The sequence below is a fragment of the Falco rusticolus genome, chromosome 1 (genome assembly GCF_015220075.1).
Source record: "Falco rusticolus isolate bFalRus1 chromosome 1, bFalRus1.pri, whole genome shotgun sequence".
In the NCBI taxonomy this organism is placed as follows: domain Eukaryota; kingdom Metazoa; phylum Chordata; class Aves; order Falconiformes; family Falconidae; genus Falco; species Falco rusticolus.
The window spans coordinates 109,893,974-109,913,499 of record NC_051187.1 but is presented as its reverse complement, the minus strand read 5'-3'; the positions used below and the strand labels follow the sequence as shown (position 1 = coordinate 109,913,499).

General features: G+C 45.4%; 1 protein-coding gene and 1 long non-coding RNA gene across 3 annotated transcripts; one reads left to right on the top strand and one right to left on the bottom strand.

Annotated features, from left to right (window-relative positions):
* The first annotated feature begins 547 nt into the window (after positions 1–547).
* COQ2 (coenzyme Q2, polyprenyltransferase) lies at positions 548–8,773 on the top strand. Of its 2 annotated transcripts, none has more exons than XM_037396050.1 (7): positions 548–776; positions 1,233–1,399; positions 3,477–3,598; positions 3,825–3,910; positions 4,792–4,925; positions 5,372–5,560; positions 8,242–8,773. In XM_037396050.1, exons 1-7 carry the CDS (start codon positions 563–565, stop codon positions 8,395–8,397), a joined length of 1,068 nt encoding a protein of 355 aa, XP_037251947.1. In that variant the 5' UTR covers positions 548–562; the 3' UTR covers positions 8,398–8,773. The 2 variants fall into 2 exon arrangements, with proteins under 2 accessions (XP_037251947.1, XP_037251937.1); XM_037396040.1 differs by having other exon boundaries at positions 1,041–1,399.
* A 5,255-nt stretch (positions 8,774–14,028) lies between these two features.
* On the bottom strand, positions 14,029–16,430 carry LOC119154491. Its single transcript, XR_005106479.1, has 3 exons — positions 16,202–16,430; positions 15,049–15,648; positions 14,029–14,349 (listed from the first exon to the last, which is right to left on the bottom strand). It is a non-coding gene; the product is annotated as an uncharacterized LOC119154491 (long non-coding RNA).
* Between the last annotated feature and the right edge of the window lie 3,096 nt (positions 16,431–19,526).

The window sequence follows — 19,526 nt, the reverse complement described above, 5'->3', positions numbered from 1 at the left end:
CAGCAGTCTGGAGAGGATTGGGTGATGAGACACATGCTGACGTATGAACACCTATGTCTTGTAGATGGTATGTTTGATGACATACAGTCACTTCTGGGATTTCGGCCAAATAGCATGCAAGGCTGAAGAAATTCAGCAGTAACACCAGCACACACGCTGTCAGCGAGATGCTGAGCTACCGTAAGTGGAGACTAGAGAGTCACTAAACCTGTGCGGGTTTTGCCCGGCTGTTCAGCCGCCGGTGGCGCTGGGGCGCGCCGGCAGTGCGCGCTGCCGGACGCCCACGGCCGGTGACGCGGCTGCCGGTGACACGGCTGCCGCGCCCAGGGCCGCGCCCTGCGGCCTACGGGGAGCGGCCGCCGCCCCGCCTCGCCCGCAGTTTCGGCTCCCGGGAGCGAGGCGGCGGCCCGCACACGCCAGCCGGGCGAGGGGCGGCGGCGCCCGCCCCAGGGGCAGGGAGGGGGGACCCCCGGCCCCGCGGCCCCGGCAGCGGGGGGGACGCTGCGCATGCGCGGCGCCACGTGACACCGCCCCGCCGGAAGCGCGGCCGCGCGGCGGCAAGATGGCGGCGCTGCTGGCGCGGCTCTGCCGGGGCGCCCCCGGCCTCCGCGCCGCCCGCCTGCCCCTCGCCGCCGTCGCCGCCCCGCCGCTGCGCCGCCCCTCCGCGCCGCCGGGGCCCCCGCGGCCGCTCAGCTTTTCGGCGGCCGAGCTGGTGCGCGCCGCGCCGGGCCCGCTGCGGCCCTACTTGCGCCTCATGCGGCTGCACCAGCCCACCGGTGAGCGGGGCGGGGCGGCGCCATAGCCGTGGCGACGCGGTAACCATGGCGATGCAGGCGCCAGCGGGCGAGAACCAGGGGCTCCGGTGGCGGTGGCCGTCGCACCACTCCCCGGCCACACGCTCGCTGGGCTCGGGCAGAGCGGTTCGCCAGAGAGCGCGTCGGTTCGGCCGTGCCGTCGCTCGGCAGCGAGCTGCCCTCTGCCCCGTGCGCCCCCACCTCTCGTTGCCCCCCTCGCCCCACCCGGGTTGTGTCCCCGCTCAGGGACGTGGCTGCGGTACCTGCCGTGCACCTGGAGCATCGCCTTGGTGGCTGAGCCAGGCTGCCTTGTCCCCCCCTCCCTCCCCCCCATCCCAACCCCCTCTCGTTGCCCCCCTCGCCCCACCCGGGTTGTGTGTCGTGTCCCCCCCCCCGTCGTTGCCCGCCTCGCCCCACCCGGGTTGTGTCCCCCCTCAGGGACGTGGCTGCTGTACCTGCCGTGCACCTGGAGCATCGCCTTGGCGGCCGGGCCGGGCTGCCTGCCGGACTGGCACATGCTGGCCCTGTTCGGTGTCGGGGCGGTGCTGATGCGCGGAGCCGGTTGCACCATCAATGACATGTGGGATCGCGACTATGACAAAAAGGTAGAGAAACCGCCGTGGGCTTGCAGGGACCTCAGGGAAGTGGTTTGCTGGTTAATTAACCAAGTACATGTCTGCTCATTTCCAGCATCACCGGTGGGTCCTTGCTGAGTGCAAGGGCTTCAGGCTCCAGGCTCAGAAATTCCTCCATGTTTCTGTCAGATATGCATGCAATTAATTTGTCTATGTTTCCTCCTAGAATAGTAGAAATCTGTTTATTTTGTATAACATTTCTCTGTCTAGGACTATAGTAAGTCTTCTAGAGTATTAACCTCTGTGTAAGATAATCATTTTTTTCAACAATTTTTGTCAGCAGTTGTCAACAATTATTTGTTGTCAGCTGTACATAGTACTTGAGCAAGTTTATTTTTCAACTTTGCTTTGCATGACAGAGCAGAATAACACTTTTCTGCTACACTTGCTAGTTGCAGTCTACCCAAGAACCACGTATTTTATTTTTTTTTTAATTTTCAGGAGCAGGTTTTTCTTGAATATTGTTAATTTCCTCATGGCTGTTAAGTGTATCATGCCCAACCCTCAGCTAATCCTCTTCTGTTATGTTGTATTTTTCATCTCCTTTTTGTTCAGAAGAGGGAAATGAGCAGAAGGCAGTGCCCCGCGTCAGATGTTGGAATGTGCACAGGTGCAGGCTTGGAGGGGGAGCATCCTGGTGATGCGTCACTGTTTGTTTGTCTTGTTTTCTGTTCCTATATTATTCCTCTGGTTTTGGGGTTTGGTTTTTGGTGCTGGCAAGAGACAGGTTAATGAGCCAGTCCAATACGTGAAGTCCTTACAGCTCTGTTGTATTTGTGCAGTTGGGAAGGCGATGGATCAGTACAGGTTTTGTGGCAGCTTTGCATGGTTTAGGGTTCAGAGGTTATCAACATCTACATATGCTAAAAGTATTTGCCAGGGTGGGGTGGGTGTGATTAGTAAGGTGGCGTTTTCAGTGGAATGAATTCCTTTGTGCATTGATGGGATGTGGTTAGATACAAAGTTTTAAAAATTCTCATTGCAGCTCTTTCTTACGTACCTTAAGAGGGTATCTTCAAAACAAGTGCGATAGAGGCCAGACCAACAGCAGGGTGTTGGCTTGTGTTGGTGATGGTGGTTTGGGGGTTTAGATTTTATGTTACAGATTATTTGGTAAATGTTTTCTTTTCTTTAAATGGAACATCCTGTGTTTGGTTATGATGTGCAGTGGAATTGGTCGCAAATACATTAAAGGCATGTTTAACCTGCAGAAGCAGTATTTGACGTTTAACATAACCTGAATGGGGGGCAGAGAACAAACTAAAAGAGTTTATTTACATTCACATTATTAAAGCATATGCAGAACACTTAATACATATGTAGCATTCTATAAAAAGTTGGCTTTCGAACTTCTTTGAATGGACTTTACACCATTTTCATCAACGTGCAAAACTTTTGTCTTTTTTTTTCCTTTGGCCGTGGTCACCTTTGGCAAGTAACTCAGCATACATTGCAAATTAACTTTTTTTCTGATATTTTTTTCTTCCTTCAGCTAGCCTCGTATGATTTTCTGTTCCAGACGTATTTTGTAAAATCCATTGTATCCCAACTAGGATTAAATTAATTGTCCTCTCATGGTTATTAACTATGGTTACGTGTGCTAGAGGAGCCCTGCACCTTTATGGTATTTTGCATGATAATCACTTCAATGCGTTTAAACACAGAAGAACTGCTCAAATTTGGGATAGTTAGCTCACAACTTTTTAGGTCTGATTTTATTTTTTTTTCCCCTAAAGTAATAAAATTTCAATATGAGATATCTGCAGTGTTTCTAATCAGCCTCATTGCACACAATTGGCGCTTTATTTCTGCTCTAGTTTTTAAAGCCTACATGCTTCTATTATGAGTGCTGCTGCTTAGAAATAACAGCTCATGACCATGATGGCATGCTAGGTTTGTATCATTGAAGGAACCCCATCTCATACATTCTGTGACCTGTTTCAGTTTATTTTTGTGCTTATATGCCAATGGTGTGACTTCTCATTTTAAGATACATTAGAATGTTTTATGTTGGATTTGGTATTAATATGATTATTTCAATTTTTAGGTTGCGAGGACTGCAAGTAGGCCCCTGGCAGCTGGAGAAATCTCCATTTTTCAGTCCTTCATTTTTCTTGGGGGACAGCTTAGCTTGGCGCTTTGTGTGCTCCTGTGTCTGAACTACTATAGGTGATGTATGAGTTACCTTTTATTTAAAATTTTATTATGGGTCCAGAGTTAAGCACAGATTTTCAACAGAAAAGGTGTTGGGTGCAGACAGAGGAGGCTGTTAGACATGGAATTGTGTTTAACGGTAAAAGAATTAGTTCAGTAATATGTATGGCTCCTGTAATGCTGCACAATATCTTGTGATCTTTAGACTGGCAAACAATAAATGTCTTGGTACTTTTTACAGTATCATTCTGGGAGCAGCCTCTTTGTCTCTTGTGATCACCTACCCTCTGATGAAGAGAATAACATACTGGCCGCAGTTAGTTTTGGGTAAGCTGGAAAAATTTTTACTATTTTTTTCTTCTTCTACAAATAAGTAATTGAACTTTTTCAATTACTTGAAGAAAGCAATCTGATTTTTTATAACTTTTTATTAAAGTAAAATTACCTTATAAACAAAGGTTTGTTGTGCCAGAAGCTTCTTAAAAGAATTTATAACACAAGAGTTGATGTTTGGGTTAGGGATTTTCTTTGTTAAAAATCAGTTCCTTCCTTTGGCAGAGTGAAGGGATGGAGAAAGGGAGGAAGGAAAGAAGTATTTGTCATTTGAGAATCGGCTTTAGTTTCAGGGTGCTCTTGAAATCTTTCTTAAGCATACATTTGTCCTGCATTTCAGTCTTCAACCTCTACAGTACCTCCCGTGCAGAAATGGATGGTGCTTGTATTTCAGGATGAGCTACTAAAACATATCTTTGTATCTTAGCCTTCACATTCCAGCTGCCTTCAGCGTTTTCAGCCAACTTTGTCATTTTCAGACTTGAAGTACCATAGTGGGCTGTTGTGCACTCTTGCAGTCAGTTATACTGACATCTTTTGTTTTACTGACATCTAAGCATTTTAACTTTAGACCCGTTGTTTGAGTACACGGGCATAGTTCTGTGCAAATATTTCCCTATGCTAATGAAACCAAATTTAAACTGAGGGAAAAACCTGTGGCTGTAACCATTTCTCCTTGTAGGTCCATAGTATATAATGTCAAATACTTGAATTTATTACCTGCCTGAAAATAAGTGGTAGAAAAATAGAGATGCCAGTATTTTATAAAAAGCTGCTGATAAACACTCAAACAATATTTATTTCTATACATGTAATTCAGATTGCTCCTGGCAATCTTGTAACTTTTTTATTTTTAACTCTCTTTATGTTTTTAGGGCTTACATTTAATTGGGGAGCCCTTCTTGGCTGGTCTGCCATCAAAGGGTCATGTGAGTGGTCTGTGTGTTTGCCCTTGTACTTAGCTGGAGTAATGTGGACGCTGCTATACGATACCATTTATGCACACCAGGTAGAGTAACAGTGAGAAATTTCAAGTGTCTGTGTATGTTTGTGTGTTTAATTTACAACTTTGTTGTCAAGCAGCAGTACTAACCCGCTGCCGTTCTTCACCCTCAGCTGAGCTAAAACAGCATCAAGGAAACCCCAGCCCCTGGACCTTTTATTGCTGTTTGCAAATGTTTTACATACCAGACAGAAAGCTGGAAGTATAATGAACTTTATGTACCTATGCATTTGCATTGTGTAAATAACTTTGGTATTGGTATTGGCTCTTAGCTACTAAAGCAGCTTTAAGGACCAACCTCCTAAATTAAATTTTAATTCAGAGACCTACAAATGGACTTAAATTGGTTTCCTAATAAGAAATGTTAGAAACTTAAGCAAAGCCCTTTTTGTTTTCCTTATGAACTGGCAGTTGGATTGTGGATTTTTTACTAATTCATCCTTCCATTCCAGGATAAGAGGGATGATATCATTATTGGTGTGAAGTCAACAGCCTTGCAGTTCAAGGAGGATACGAAGCAGTGGCTCAGTGGCTTCAGCCTTGCAATGCTCCTGAGTTTGTGCATGGCAGGAATGAATTGTAACCAGACATTCCCGTATTACTCAGCTGTGGCTGCCATAGGTGCTCACCTAGTGCACCAGGTTTGATGGATTTATTTATATTTTTTCCATGTGAAAATTCTTGATAAGAAATCGTAGTGATTTTCTACCCCCATCAATTTGCCAACTACTTAAAAAAATAACCCTGTAAAGAGAACTGAAGTCTTTTGACAATAAGATTGCTTCTTTTAAGTGCCTTTTGCAGACCTTTTGTTTGGAGAGACCTCCAGTGGTCCACATACTGTAGAGCACTGGTTTTCAGTCTGTTCCTGTCCAAAAGAACTGCCTCACATTAAGCTGTGATCTCAAGGGAGCAGTTTTCTTCTTGCTTCCAGTAGCAGCTGCAGCTAGATCCTCCTCCATGTCCTGCAAGATTGTGCAGTTTTTACTCTTCTGATGCAGCTCTTGCTATGTCTGGCACATATGATCTGAGACAGCAATTGATGTACGTTATGAATGTTCACTTGCTTTAAAAGATTTTGTGGTCTACACTATCAAGGACACAGCTATACAGTAGCTATATGAATACGAATATTGCATGTTCTGTCTCTCAGAGGTGGTTAATTTTACATCTAAATAATTATACAGTACTGTGGTCTGGAGCTTCAGTCTGTGATCTGACAGTTTAACAAAATTTTCTGTGGCTTGTTCACTACCACCTGTAGCAGATGTTAATATTATAATTTCATGGTAATCGACTGTTCTAATTCACAGTTCTTTTTATAGCAGAGAACAATCCAGTTCAGTCTCGTATTAATTTAGAAATCTTAATGAATAGCAGAAAGAAAGAAATCAACTGTGTCAGTAAAAACACGCACGATCTTGTTACCCTGTTCTTTCTGAATCGTAGCAACTGTGTTGCCCAGCCTTTCAGCGACAGGTCAGTCTGTATGAAAATTGCTGGTCTTGATAGGTGAGTGATAGCAAAGAGGTTTGAGCAAGTAGTAAAACCGTCAATAGTCTGAGAAGTTAAGTGTGTGGTTAACATGGAACTTTGTAAAGCACATTAGACTTACATTACACTTTAATGGGGGGAGCTTGTGCAGGTGATGGACATTAACAAACCTCTGGGTAAGAGAATTCTTATGATGGTGTAGTCTGGTACTTGTCAGCCACTGCTTTTCATAGCGGTTGTTCTTTGAGATTTATGAGTGAAAGAGTACTATGTTCCGCTGCATAATCATGTACAGTTTGAATTGTCAGAGAGGCTTTACCTTGTAGTTTTGGCACAATTCCCTGCAGGGGAGGGGGTTTATAAATGAGAATGCAGACCTATTGAATGTAAATGGTGAAGAGTGTACACAAATTTTCTAGATTGCCAAAGTCACGAGAGCAGTGTTGTTCTGTGTACCACAGAGTAGTTTCCTTTTGAGTGACTATTTTAATATTCATGCCTTCTAAACATTGTCATGCTTTTTGATCTAGATTTCTGAGTGTGCTTACCTAACTGAGTTTAGAAAGCTGAGTAAGCCTCATGAGGGTTAGGTTTTCCTGAATTGATTGGATTTGTGCCTGAGACAGAGGAATTTGGGTCATGAACGTGTCAAATTTCAATGCCACTCAAGAAGTTCAGTGGTAGAAAAATAACATCTTGTATTTGCTTTGCATTTCTGAATGGTTTGGCTGCTATTGGGTTTTATTTCTCAGTTCAGTTCAGTGGTTTCAGTTCCCTGTGCTTGAGGGGCTGGCACGTTTTCAAGGGCGTGGATAACATGTCTTAGAAGCTTGTGGACAATGTTTCAGATTATTTGATCAGAACCTAGCCCCGTCACCTCTCTACAGCTGCAAATGGCAGAAGAACAGATTTCCTAGCAAAAGTTTCACTTCTATTTAGTCTGATATATTCTGATTTCTTCAAAGGCTGAGTTGCAGGGTTTGAGGTTTTGGCGGGGTATTTCTTTCATTTATTTTGCTTAACATTTCCTCTTGCCATCCTTTTCGAGACTTTTGCACCAAGTTTTGTTTCTGGGAATATTTGTCCAGTAATTTTGCTCTTGTTGTACTGTGTGGGGTTTTTTCACCTTTAGTTGTGACTCACAGCAGACAGCTGCCAAGCTGGGCAAGCTTTGCTTCTAGCCGTTGTTACAGGTGTCCTGGTTCTTTTTTTGCAAGAGCGTTGAACAGACATGGCTAAGAGTGACTGGACTACACCAGCACTGTGTGATGAGGCAGGGCTGGGCACCTTCCTGTGCATTCCAGTTGGCTTGATTCACTGCTGGCTCTACAGTGCCTTGTCTTTACTTAAACACAGAGCAACACCTGGCAGCAGAGATTTAAAGGTGCAGGCAGGTTTGGGGGGGGCGGTTATTTTTATTTGAAGCTCCCAGTGTGGAATTATGTGGCAACCTACTGAGGAAAATCTCAAAAGGACTTATTTACATGCCCAGATATTTTTACATTTTAAAATGTGAAACCAGACACACCAGTATCCAGGCTGTTTATATGGTCCTTCTTTGAGAGGGTCCAGGAATCAGGTTCATGTATGATCCTTGACTTTTCTGCAGTATGTTGAATAAAACTGCCAAGTAAACATAGATGCCAGTTATGCAAAAAATCCTTTGTAAGCACAGACTGTTCCGGTTTCTTGTGGAGACAGCGGTATGCTTTAGAATTTGAGATTCAGTTTTTGAAGTTACAAACCATTTGGTGTCTTTTTGTGATGTGTCAAATATTTATGAGTCTGTAGAATAATAATGCTATAATGTTATACTGTGCTTTTGCAGATTTACAGTTTGGACATAGACAAACCTGAAGACTGTTGGAAGAAATTTGCTTCAAATCGTACTGTAGGCATTCTGCTCTTCATAGGGATTGTGCTTGGAAATCTGTGGAAACAAAAAGACATAAAAAATGCAGAAGAGTCTTTAGAAGACAGGTAGTTGAAATTGCTATAAATACTGATATTTCAGTCCAGCTAAAATGTAAGTACTGTAAGAAGGAAAATGTTTTTAACATAAATATAGCTGCTTTATACTGTTTATTTGTAAAAGCTGGTGAAAACATTCTTGTTTCTAAAAGCATGCAAATTAAATTATTCTACAATATAAATTTTGATTATCCTTAAATGACTTCAACCGCCGTAGAAGCTTCAACAAGTGCAGCTGCTCTGGTGGTCCTGCGTAGTACAAGCAAACTTCTGTCAAGCTCTCGGGACTGTAAGACCAAGATTTTATACAAAACAGATGTCTCTTAGTGACAGCATGTGGGAAAATGCAGAGTGATTTCAGGATGTAAATAAAATCTGACTGTACATGTTTGGTGTTCTGATTTATTACATGAATGATTTTCAGTTTGAGTTGGAGCTTGTTGAGTGAAAAAATTGCAGTAACAATACAAAGTGATCCTAATTTTTCAATTTTTATTTGTTAATTCTATACATTTTAACATGCCAACTGGTTTTATTTGTAGCCTTACAGGAAGAGCTTTTTTATAGGAGGCTGCCTATAAACAATAAAAATATCAACTACAAGCTAACCATTACATTACTCCAAACCATTCATGTTTTTGACTGGCTTATGCTCTCTCAGTTACATGATTTGCACAGTAGTTAACCTTTTCTTAGACTCATGGTGTCAGAGATCTTCTGTGGCACATTCTGTAACTATTTTCTGTGGAAGGTGCAGCAGACACGCCTGTTCTACGAAAATGATACGGTGGAGTTGACTTCAGTTTACATACTGGTAGGCAATGCAAACACAGTTTTCTCCACAGGTAGCTTTCCATATGCCTGCCTGTGGGGCTGTGGTTTGGTGGTTGCCAAACTCGTTATGGTATTCCAACAACCCTTCCTGATGTCTGCTCTGCTCCTTGAGTGGTGGGGCACAACTGTGCAGTCGCACCAAAAACTAGGCTGCGTACTGCTCTAACTCTGAAGATGGGTATCATATTTTAAGGTTATTTAAACCTATATGTCTGAGAGACATTGCAGTCCAGAGCTGTGTGTTCAGGGTTCGCTAACTAGTTTTGTGTTACTGATGACGGTGAACCGGTGAAGAAGTTCCTGTTGCAGGGAAATGAGAAAACATATGATGAGTCAGTGGCTTTCTTCACAGCAGATCTTTTTTGAAAATTATTGCATGTTTTCTGTGGAGTGTTTCCAAACTCATCTGGAAATGCATTTTACAAAGATATACCATAGCTGTATTTTAGGTTCATTGCCTGAAAACTGAAGAAAGGTTTAGGTTCTAGGCTATAATACTGAGCAGATACTGAGTTATCTGCTTGAGCATTTTGTGATTAAAACACAGAAGTAAGTGTTTTTTTAAGTGCAAAAGAGACAAAGGCTGAACTGCTTTCTAACTAAAACCCTGTTTGTATCTGCTGGCCGGTACATATGCATATCTTCTTCCATTCCCAAGCTATTCTATTCCAAATCTTCAGAAAGAGTCTTATCTGCTGTATTTAGATACAGTCTGTCAAAAAATTCTCAAATATACCTATTTCTGAGCAACAGCTTCATTATTAGCTAGTGTGCTTTTGCACAAATAAACAACGTCTGCTGGAAGAGTCTCCTCCAACGCCAAATGTTGCATTTCTTCTCCCCTTCCTTTTCCAATGTTCCTCCACAGGCTGTTGAGATAACAAATGCTTTTGGAGGCAGCAGGAAGGTCAAATGTGCCTTGCAAAAGCAACGTGAAATGCCAGCAGATGCTTGGTGAAACAGAAAACTCCGTAACCAACACACACACTTGCCTTTTTGTGCTCCCATTGTACTTCATAGAAAAGTACATCAGAACAACACCAGCTTGTTGCCCAGGAGTAGCGGTATGTATTTAGAGTCCTGCAGAGGTACGGGGAGGGGTTCCCAAGGCATTGGCTGCCCTTCAGAGTGGGGATGGATCTTTGACTCAGAAGCCCTCTTGGGGCAGTGGCACACAGGAGCTTTCACACTCGCCTTTGCCAGGGGCAGGGATTCACCATAAGGTCATCCAAGGCAAATGTCCCTGCATTTTGCTATTTGTGTATTTCTTGGTAAATGTGGTATCAATGAACGTAAGCAGGTCAGATTTTTCTCTCCCTCTAATTTCAGGAAAGTGTGCACTGCAGGCACCTAGCTCAGGAGCTGTGGTGTGCAGACAGCATGGGACAGAGGGCATGGGACAGCCAGCGTGGCTGGAAGGCAGTCCGGCTGCAGGAGGTCACCAGGTCAGTAGGTCAAGCATAGCGATGGCCACTGGTAGCCTGGCTTGGGAACAAAGAGGGGGCTTGGCTCGAAGTCAGAAAGGTGTGTCAGTTTGTGGAAAGATCAGAGCATCCTGTGGCCGGGAGTCACTAAAAAGCTGGCTGAAAGTCAAGATAACCCATCGCCTGTACCAGCATGGCATTGTGGTTAGCTGAAAGCACAACCACTGTGAGGAAGGACTGGTAAACAGAAGCAGAAGAATATATTTTGTGGGTACTGCTTCTTTTTTTTCCTTTTGGTGAAAGCAGGGAAAGGGCCATTAGTTTCTAAACACATCACAGTGCAAATGTCAGGAGAGATCTGTTTAAGCTTCAAAACAAAGCTAACAAGAAAAAATGCGGCTGTTAACCGGCCATAGATAATGTGAAGTTTCAGTATTAGCTGAAGGCTCTTGGCGTATGGGGGGGGAGTTCCCTGCAGTGCCTCCCTGTAGTTTGTGATGAAGGCAAAAGGCCAGAGCAAATTTTAACACGGTGTGTGCTAGGTACAGTACCAGAATTACAAATGAAATAGCAAAAAACCTCGCTGGTTTTACAGCACTTTTCTTTTCCTGGATGGTGGTGTTTAAAAATAAAACCACCTTCCCCCTATCCCTGGCCAGGCAGCTGTACACACATGGTTTTGTCTGAGCTAAGCAGGAAGAGGTCTGATATAAATAAAAAACAAAACAAAACAAAACCAACAATGAAAAATACTGTTCAAATGCCAAGTTCAAACTATTAAAAATACAGCTTTAATTTCTGGAAGAGTGAGTGGAAATCCTTACCCTAATGAAGAATAAAAGAAAACCAAACCCACCCCTAAATGTTCACGCTAGCACTTCCTCCAAATTGCAGAGCTTCTTGGATATGACAGGTAAAGAGGAGAAATGCTTAATATAAAATATGTTGCTTCAACTGCATAAAGGAACAGAACCAAGTTAGTAACAAGCTGAGAGGGCTGGGGGAAAGAAACTGCTTGCCATTCCACAGTACTTTTGTTTGTTTTCTTGGACTGGTGTCAAAGTATTGTTCAGCTCTGAATGAAAAGTATATTGAAGGGAAATAATTTTATCTTCAAGTTAACCCTACAGGCAACAGCACATGCACAGAACGAGGGGACTGTTTTGAGGAGAAACTTCGAGAAGGTGAAGTGGTTGCTTAATAGAAAGACCTATGTGCATTTTGTGTTGGCTGTCTTGCTGTAGCATGGCCAAATATTTTCTGGCTTCATCAGAGTTTATTTTCCATCGAATGCTGTCACGCTATTAACCACTTTTTCAGGAAACACATAAATGGAAATAAAAGTATTTGAGAGAAAAATGAAGGAAAGCACAGGCTTTATGTATACCATAATATATGTTTTGGCAATACCTGCATTACTGTTCTGCTTTATTTAAGCATTGATCGGAAGGGACCTTAAAGAATTTGCACGATGCTTTTCTTTTTCCCCTGACTTCTGCATGCATGACACCACACAGTGGGTGCAGTAGTGCAAAAAATGGAAGATTTGACAGGTCGCTGGAAGAAGTGTCACGCTGACCGTTACCTGTCAGGCAGAGGAGCTGGGAGGTCTCCTGTCTCCTTCCTGCATGAGGGCAAGACCCAGGGCAGAAAGCCAAGGCTGCATGAGCGCAGGTCGTCCGTGAGGCTGATGGGGCTGAGGTTGCTTTTGGCAGGGTAAAGGACAGGCGGGATGTCCGGTGTCACGGTGCATACCTCCTCTCCCAGGCAAAAAGTTGATTAAGACGGGGTTGCTCAACTTTGGCACCCACAGGTTCGTCGCTTGCTGGCGCTTCATCTGGTGAGGGTACTCTCCACAGGTGGCCTGCCACCAGCATAACCTGGCAACCAGTTGAGCTGCTGTGCTGTCAGGGGTCCTCTGAGACGTTGGAACATCTGCGCAAGGAAGCCATCCACTACGGAGTAGGTGCAAAGGCAGTGATTGTTGTATCTGCTGCCTTCAGACCTTGCTCAAGAAATCAGTGGCAGTGCAGAGGGGGACCAAGAAGTTGCCCTCAAGAGTTCGAGCTGCTCAGTGCAGATTTATTTATGCCAAGCTAATCAGAATGTGATTCAGCAAACTGGACTTGAAACACATAGGAAGCCACCATAAGAGGCTATCAGGGTAAACGTGTTTTGCCAATAGATGGGGTCAGCACCAAGGATACAGACACCAAGGTAAAGAAGTGAACTGATCTTCACTTACATTTAAAACAATAAAATAGTAAGTGAAGTAATACAGCAAGAATAAAACAAGACAAGGCAATGCACCTAATCACTACTGCATATGACAGACTATAGTGGTTTAGAAAGACATGTCAGCAATTGCTCTAATACTTCACCATCACCCAGATCCACAGTTACTGGGGAGCCCTGGTTACAGCGAGGATTTGGCGAACCTTTCCCAACAACTGGGAGGTCCTACGCAGTGCATCTGCTTGCAGGTGAGGTCTCCAAAGTCGCTGTAAGAGCTTTTATGCTGTTGAATAAACAAGCTCACATAATTTAAAATGCAGAAGCATCTGGTTGCACTCTCTTAGACCCCACCAAAGCCTGGCCAGTGTCACGGTTTAAGCCCGGCTGGCAACCAAGCACCACGCAACCGCTTGTCCACTCCCCCACACCTGGAGGGGTGGGAAGGAGAACTGGAAACAAGGGTTGAGATAAGAACAATTTAATAATTTAAACAGAATAAAAAGGTAAGAACAACAATAATAATAAGAATAACAATTATAATGGAAAGGTGGGGGAAAGGATAAAATCCAAAGGAAAAGGGAGAAAGGAAAACAAGTGAGATGCACAGCACAGCTGCTCACCACCCGGCCAGCCAGTCCCCAGGCAATGATCCCCCCCAGCTAACCCCCCAAGTTTATATACCTAGCATGATGTCCCATGGTATGGAATACCTCTTTGGCTAGTTCATGTCACCTGTCCTGGCTGTGTCCCCTCCCAACTTCTTGTGCCCCTCAAGCCCTCTGGCTGGCAAGGCCCAAGAAACCAAAAAATTATTGACTTAGTGTATAACATTACCCAGCAACAACTAAAACCATCAGTGTGTTATCAACATTGTTCTCACATCAGAGCCAAAACACAGCACTGTACTAGCCACTAAGAAGAAAGTTAATTCCATCCCAGCTGAAACCAGGACAGGGAGGAACCAATGGAGTTCCCTGTATCTACTTGATTTTAACCGCCAGTTTGCAAACTGGGCCATATATCTGGTTTCATGGCCTTGACTACCTGCTTCTAAGCAAGGAAGGATGCTCTGTGTCTTCAGTGATGATTGTATTTTATCTAAGCTACATCTTTCACTAGTGATCATAGAGAGTTCACTAATCATTATGCATATTTTTCTAATGATCAGATACTAAATATATATATATATAACTATATATATATATAACATTTGGTTGGTGGGTTCATCTAGAGGTCAGCTTTGGCTCAGGGCTTGTTGCTGAGGCCTCAGAACTTCAGCATGTTGGGTGCCGGGTTGATGAAATCACAGGGAAGAAATGCCATCGTCCGCAAGAGGCATCACGTGCACACAGAGGGGAGAAACAAGGCTGCCATCGAACTGAAGGTGAGCAAAGCTCTCCTCCGAATACAACTTGTCACGTGTCCGCAGCAGGTGCAGAGCCACGCGGCTTCCCCCTCTTGCACATCATCCCCTGTTGGAAGAAGGGTTCGCCGGAGTCAAGAAGACGCTCAATATGAGTTATGCACCTTGCTCAACTTTATCAGTTTCTAACACTACTTACATAGAACCGATACACATGCATATTCGTAAAGCAGAAATATAACTGGTTAGTAGTCTCTAAACGCGCGCGGTTCTCACACCCCTAATTATCATGACTAAAATAAGCATTCTATCCACGTAGCTAATTGTGTTGCTGTGCTTCAGCCTTGTAGTTTGTTACTCCCTATTTTCCCATACCGGTCCCCATCTTTCTTGGCCCTGCACCTGCTTTCCCAGCAGCTGTATCTTGTTACAGCCACGGCCTGTTGGCACAACGTAATTACTTGGTCTCAGGACTCAAGAATAGCTCAAGGCCACCTTTCTCGTTAACTTCAGCACAGCAACTTCAGTACAATTGTGATTGCAGGCCTATTCTAATACCAGGCCTGGATTGTGCAGATCTTCAGAGATTCTAAGGCCATGCTTCTGCAGCCATTCTTCTACAATCCCCCTCAGTTGAACACACATTGCCTTCTCCCATCTCTCTTAAAAAGCATCTGTTATTCAGTAGTAAAGGCCCTTTGGAATCAAAAGAATAACTCATTCTGCTAAGTAACATGATACATTTAAAAAGCGCTTATCGCAAGTCAAATTCTGTTGCAAAGCGTGTTGGAGGTCATTTTGCCCACACCTTGGTTAATGTTGGATTAACTTTGTGGTGCATCATGTGTGCTGTTCAGTCAGCTCCTGCTCCTGTTGGGCTAACGTGCTGCTCCTCACAGCGCCATCAGGTTAAAGCAAGGGCATCATGTGTGCTGGACACAAGGGGCATGAGAAGGTAAGGTCCACTGTCCCCTGCAATGTGGTGGCAGCAGCTGTCAGCTTGGGGTGACACTCCTGGGAGGCCATAGAAATGGCACAGAGCGCACATCCAGGCTGGGAGGGAGGCACAGGTCAGCTTATCCATAAAAGCGTCTGGAGCTGGCCCAAGAGCTGAGGTTCTTCTGCTTCCCAGCACTGCCTGGGGACAAGGATGGGGACAAGAAGACCTGCACTTGCAGCTTCTGGTAGCTCTTCTGCTTGTGCGCAGGTGCAAGTCTGTGAATTTTTGAGTTTGGGTATTAATGAAGGAGCAAAACAAACAAGTTGGACTACTCTAGTTACAAGAGGGTTGATTTGGTTGTTGATTTTTACCTTAGTTGTTCTTTACTTCCTGAGCTCCTGAGATGAAGTTTGATTCCCAGAAGGCATTGTCCTGTAGGTGAAGTGGCCTGGAAGAAGGGTGGCACTGCTGAAAGGATGGTGAGAAAAAACAAGACGGTAAGCGCAGGAAGCAGAAGCTCAGCCAGGCTGCGTGAAGCATCTTGTGACAAACCTTTGCCCAAGCCTGCGTGTGACCAGATGTGGATGTGAAACCACTTCTGCTACTTTCCTTCAGGTCTCAGGCACTGTGGCTGCAAGCTGCTGCAAAGTCTGCGACACCCTTGGGCCCTGGCAGTGAGCTCCCCACTGTGTGTCGGACCTCGTGTTTGGGTGTCTGCAGGACCAGGGACCCCAGTGGCAATGCACCCCCCAGCCGTAACCCCAATGCTGTTTTCTGTCTGACCAGTCAGCTAGGTGGACCCACTCCAGGGTGTGCCGTGTCCCTGGTGTAGGAGGGACGAGGGATGCACAGGTGTGGGCAGGGAACAGCTCTCTCCTTGCACCAACTGCAGTTGCTTTGGTTTTGGTGAGATGTGGACCTGACCGTCAGCCGTATTTCTAAGGGCTGTGAAAATTTCCCCTAGCGCTTGCTCAGCTCCTTTCTCCTCCAGCTTTTGTAGCTGCAGGGGGTTTCCTTTCACCTGAGTCACTCCCAGTTGTGAGAAGAAGGCAAGGTTCGGGGGAGAGGTGCTCTTCCATTGAATCAGCCCAGACATCTGGAAAAAAACCCCAGTTTCAGCCACTGGAGCCCTTCTCTGTGTCTGAAACAAAACCCGGTTGAAGCCCTGAGGTTGTTACTCTGCCTCTTGAAAGAACTGGTGAGACCAGAGCTTTGGAGAGAGTCCCCCAGGCCCCCTCCTCTGCCAAGCAGCCCCCCCAGCTCACAGTGGGCTCGCTGGAAATGAGCCCACTCCTTGCCACTGGAGATGCCAGGGTTGGTGTGACAAGGAGCACGAGGCAGCGTGCTGGGGAAGGTGGCTTTGCTCGTCTGCGGTAGTGTTTTAAGCTGCGTGATGGAGTTGTTTCAAATGGTACACGGAACAGGTGGGAATGTTTGCACGTGGGTGATATCAGCATAAACTGGGATCAACTAGTGTCTGGTTGCCACTTCTCTGTAAAAGACAATGGTAGGCTGAGTAATTTATGCTTTGCTTTTTGTAGAGAAAGCAAAAATGTGGTCAGGGAGGTTTTTTAATCTATATTCCTGAATCTTTATTGAAATGGCATTTACCATAATACAGATTTAATTGGTGAATGTTAATTTCAGCTAAGTTTTTCCATTGTCTGCTTGGAAATCATTTTTATTCTTACCATGTGGAAAAAGACGTTACAGGTTTGGTTTTGTTAGTACGTTTCCTTTCTTCCTAGCTATTGAGATGTTTTGCTCTTTGTTGTCTTGCTGTGGCTAAGAGAGGTGTGCTCTGCAGCCGACTGCCCATCTCCCCACAGGGCCACTTCATGGACGCAGAGAAGCCACACACAAAGGGCCCGTGGCCACCAGTCACTGGCAGAGCCCGGCCGGTCCCCGTGGTGAGCTCCAGGCAGGAGCCAGGGCATCTGCAGTGGGAGTCACCCAGTGCTCCTGGCTGGCGCGGGGTGAGGGTGATGATGTTCTCGCTGCAAGTTTCAGGAGTTTGTGTTTGGATTTCACTGGTGAGATTTTTGCAGGGCTTTTTGTCTGACCTAAATGCCAGGTGAAGGGAACGAGCTGAGGTGGATGTTGGTGATGCTGTTTTCTCAGGGTGACAAAGGGCAGTCACACTGTGATGCATCAGGATTGCAAGTGGGAGTGGGCTGCTTTCCCACAGAAGAATAGCCCTTGCAGGACCTGGCTGCTCAGACAATCAGTGTCACTCCAGCTCTGAATAAAGGACAGACTATTAAAATACTTTAAATGTTGCTGATGAGCTTTTTCATAATGTGTTATCTCCCATACCAACCATGCATTTCAGTTTCCAGTTTCCCTCCGTCCCCAGCAGACTCCTAGGCTAGCTGGCATTTTGCATGAGCCTAGTCTAGCTAGCTGTTGGGATGTCAGGTATCTCCTCTTCTAGAAAATACCTGCTAAACTACAACTTTTTACAAACCTCAATTCCCTCAGCCTCTTGCAATGCTTTTTTTTTAGGGGTGTGTGGGGGGGAGGAAGAGTGTACAGTCGAGCCAGGGGTCAGGCAGGCAGCCCCACAATAAAGCAGGGGCAGCCACAGTTATCCTTTGGAGCCGTTGGAAGCCAAGGGGAGCATTTCATGTATCACATGATTTACCATAATCTCATCAGCACTGTTGGTAAAAAGGCTCCACCTAAATAAATCCTGGCCTCTTGACAAAGCTGGCAAATTGCACTTTAACCTGAACTTCTCCTTCTTCTGTTCTTGTCCTTGGTGAGACAGAAGGAAAATGCAGAATCAGCACTTCATGCAGGATGCTTTAACTTACATCGCTTCCCGGCAAGTGGCCGCTCAGACCCACTCTGTGTGTCATTTTGGGAAACAAGACCTGCTGTCCTGGTGTCACAGCTTCTCCACAAACTGTGGCCATGCATCCAAAACTGTCAGTGACTTGCACAGGGCATGAGCAGTTAAATATTTGGGGCATTGTCCTGCTTTCAGCTGGGATAGAGTTAAATTTCTTCTTAGTAGCTGCTACAATGCTATGTTTTGGATTTAGTGTGAGAATAATGTTGATAACACACTGATGTGAAGTTGTTGCTAAGTGGTGCTTACTCTGAATCAAGGACTTTCCAAGTTTCCCATGCTCTGCCAGTGAGGAGGGGCACAAGAAGGTGGGAGGGAGCAGAGCCAGGACAGCTGAGCCCATCCAGCCAAAGGGATATTTTGTGCCACAGAATATCACGCTCAGTATGTAAACTGGTGGGAGCTGGCTGGGAGGCACTGAGTGCTGCTGGGGGACTGGGTGGGCATCGCTCAGCGGGTGGGGAGCAACTATTGTACATCACTTGTTATTTTTCCCTTGGGTTTTATTCCTCTCTCTTTCTCTCTCCTTTTCATCATTATATTGCTACTACTATTACTAACACGATTACTGTTACATTTCAATTATTAAATTGTTATCTCAACCCACAAGTTTTACCTTTTTTCTGATTCTCCTCCTCATCCCACCAGGGCAGTTAATTTTACAGTAGCTGGGCTACATGGCTTGTGACATGGGGAATCATGTCTTAGGGACATCAGCTCGGTTATTGTAGCCTCCACGTGGAGTGTATTTACTAATTCAGAAATGAAAATGCAAATGCATCCCTAAGAAGGAGCAGGGAGCACACTTGCTGCAGATGGAAGGGATTAAAAGCAAAGGTACCATGCTGTCCTGCTGCCTCCTTACCTGGGGCTGAATGAAAGTGGAGGAGGACAGTCGGGGCTGGGGCTTCCCCCCATCACAGTGTCATCCCACAGGTTGCTGACCCACAGGGAGCCACTCCTGATGGCGGTGGGTTCAGCTGTGGCTGGACTTGGCTGAGAGCATCCTGTTTAGCCCCAGCACCACGGGCTGGGGCTGTGCTGGGCACCACAGGGACGTTCCGGCCCCATAGGACCCCTTGCCACAGCCCCCTTCCACTGCCACGCTGCCCACCCACCATCGCCCAAGCCTGGTTGTGAAAGGTCTGCACAAGCCCTTGAAGAAAAGCACCCTGAGGTGTTCTTCATGTAGCCTGCTCTGAGATCCAAGAAGTATGCTGCTGCTTTGGGGAAAAATTTTGGAATAACATCTATCCCAACAAATGCACATCAATTATTCAGTGCTGTTCTCCCCTGAACAACAACCACGTGCACACAGAGTTAAGGAAATAAGACAATATGCATGCAACCATGTTTTTAAAAGATAAATGCCAGTCTATCATTTAGTTCTGGGAAAACGGAAAAAGAATTAAAAACATGCTCTGCACATGTGTTAGGCCTGCAGCCATAAGGACAGGGCACCGCTCCCGACCTCCCCCTACAGTTACCTCCC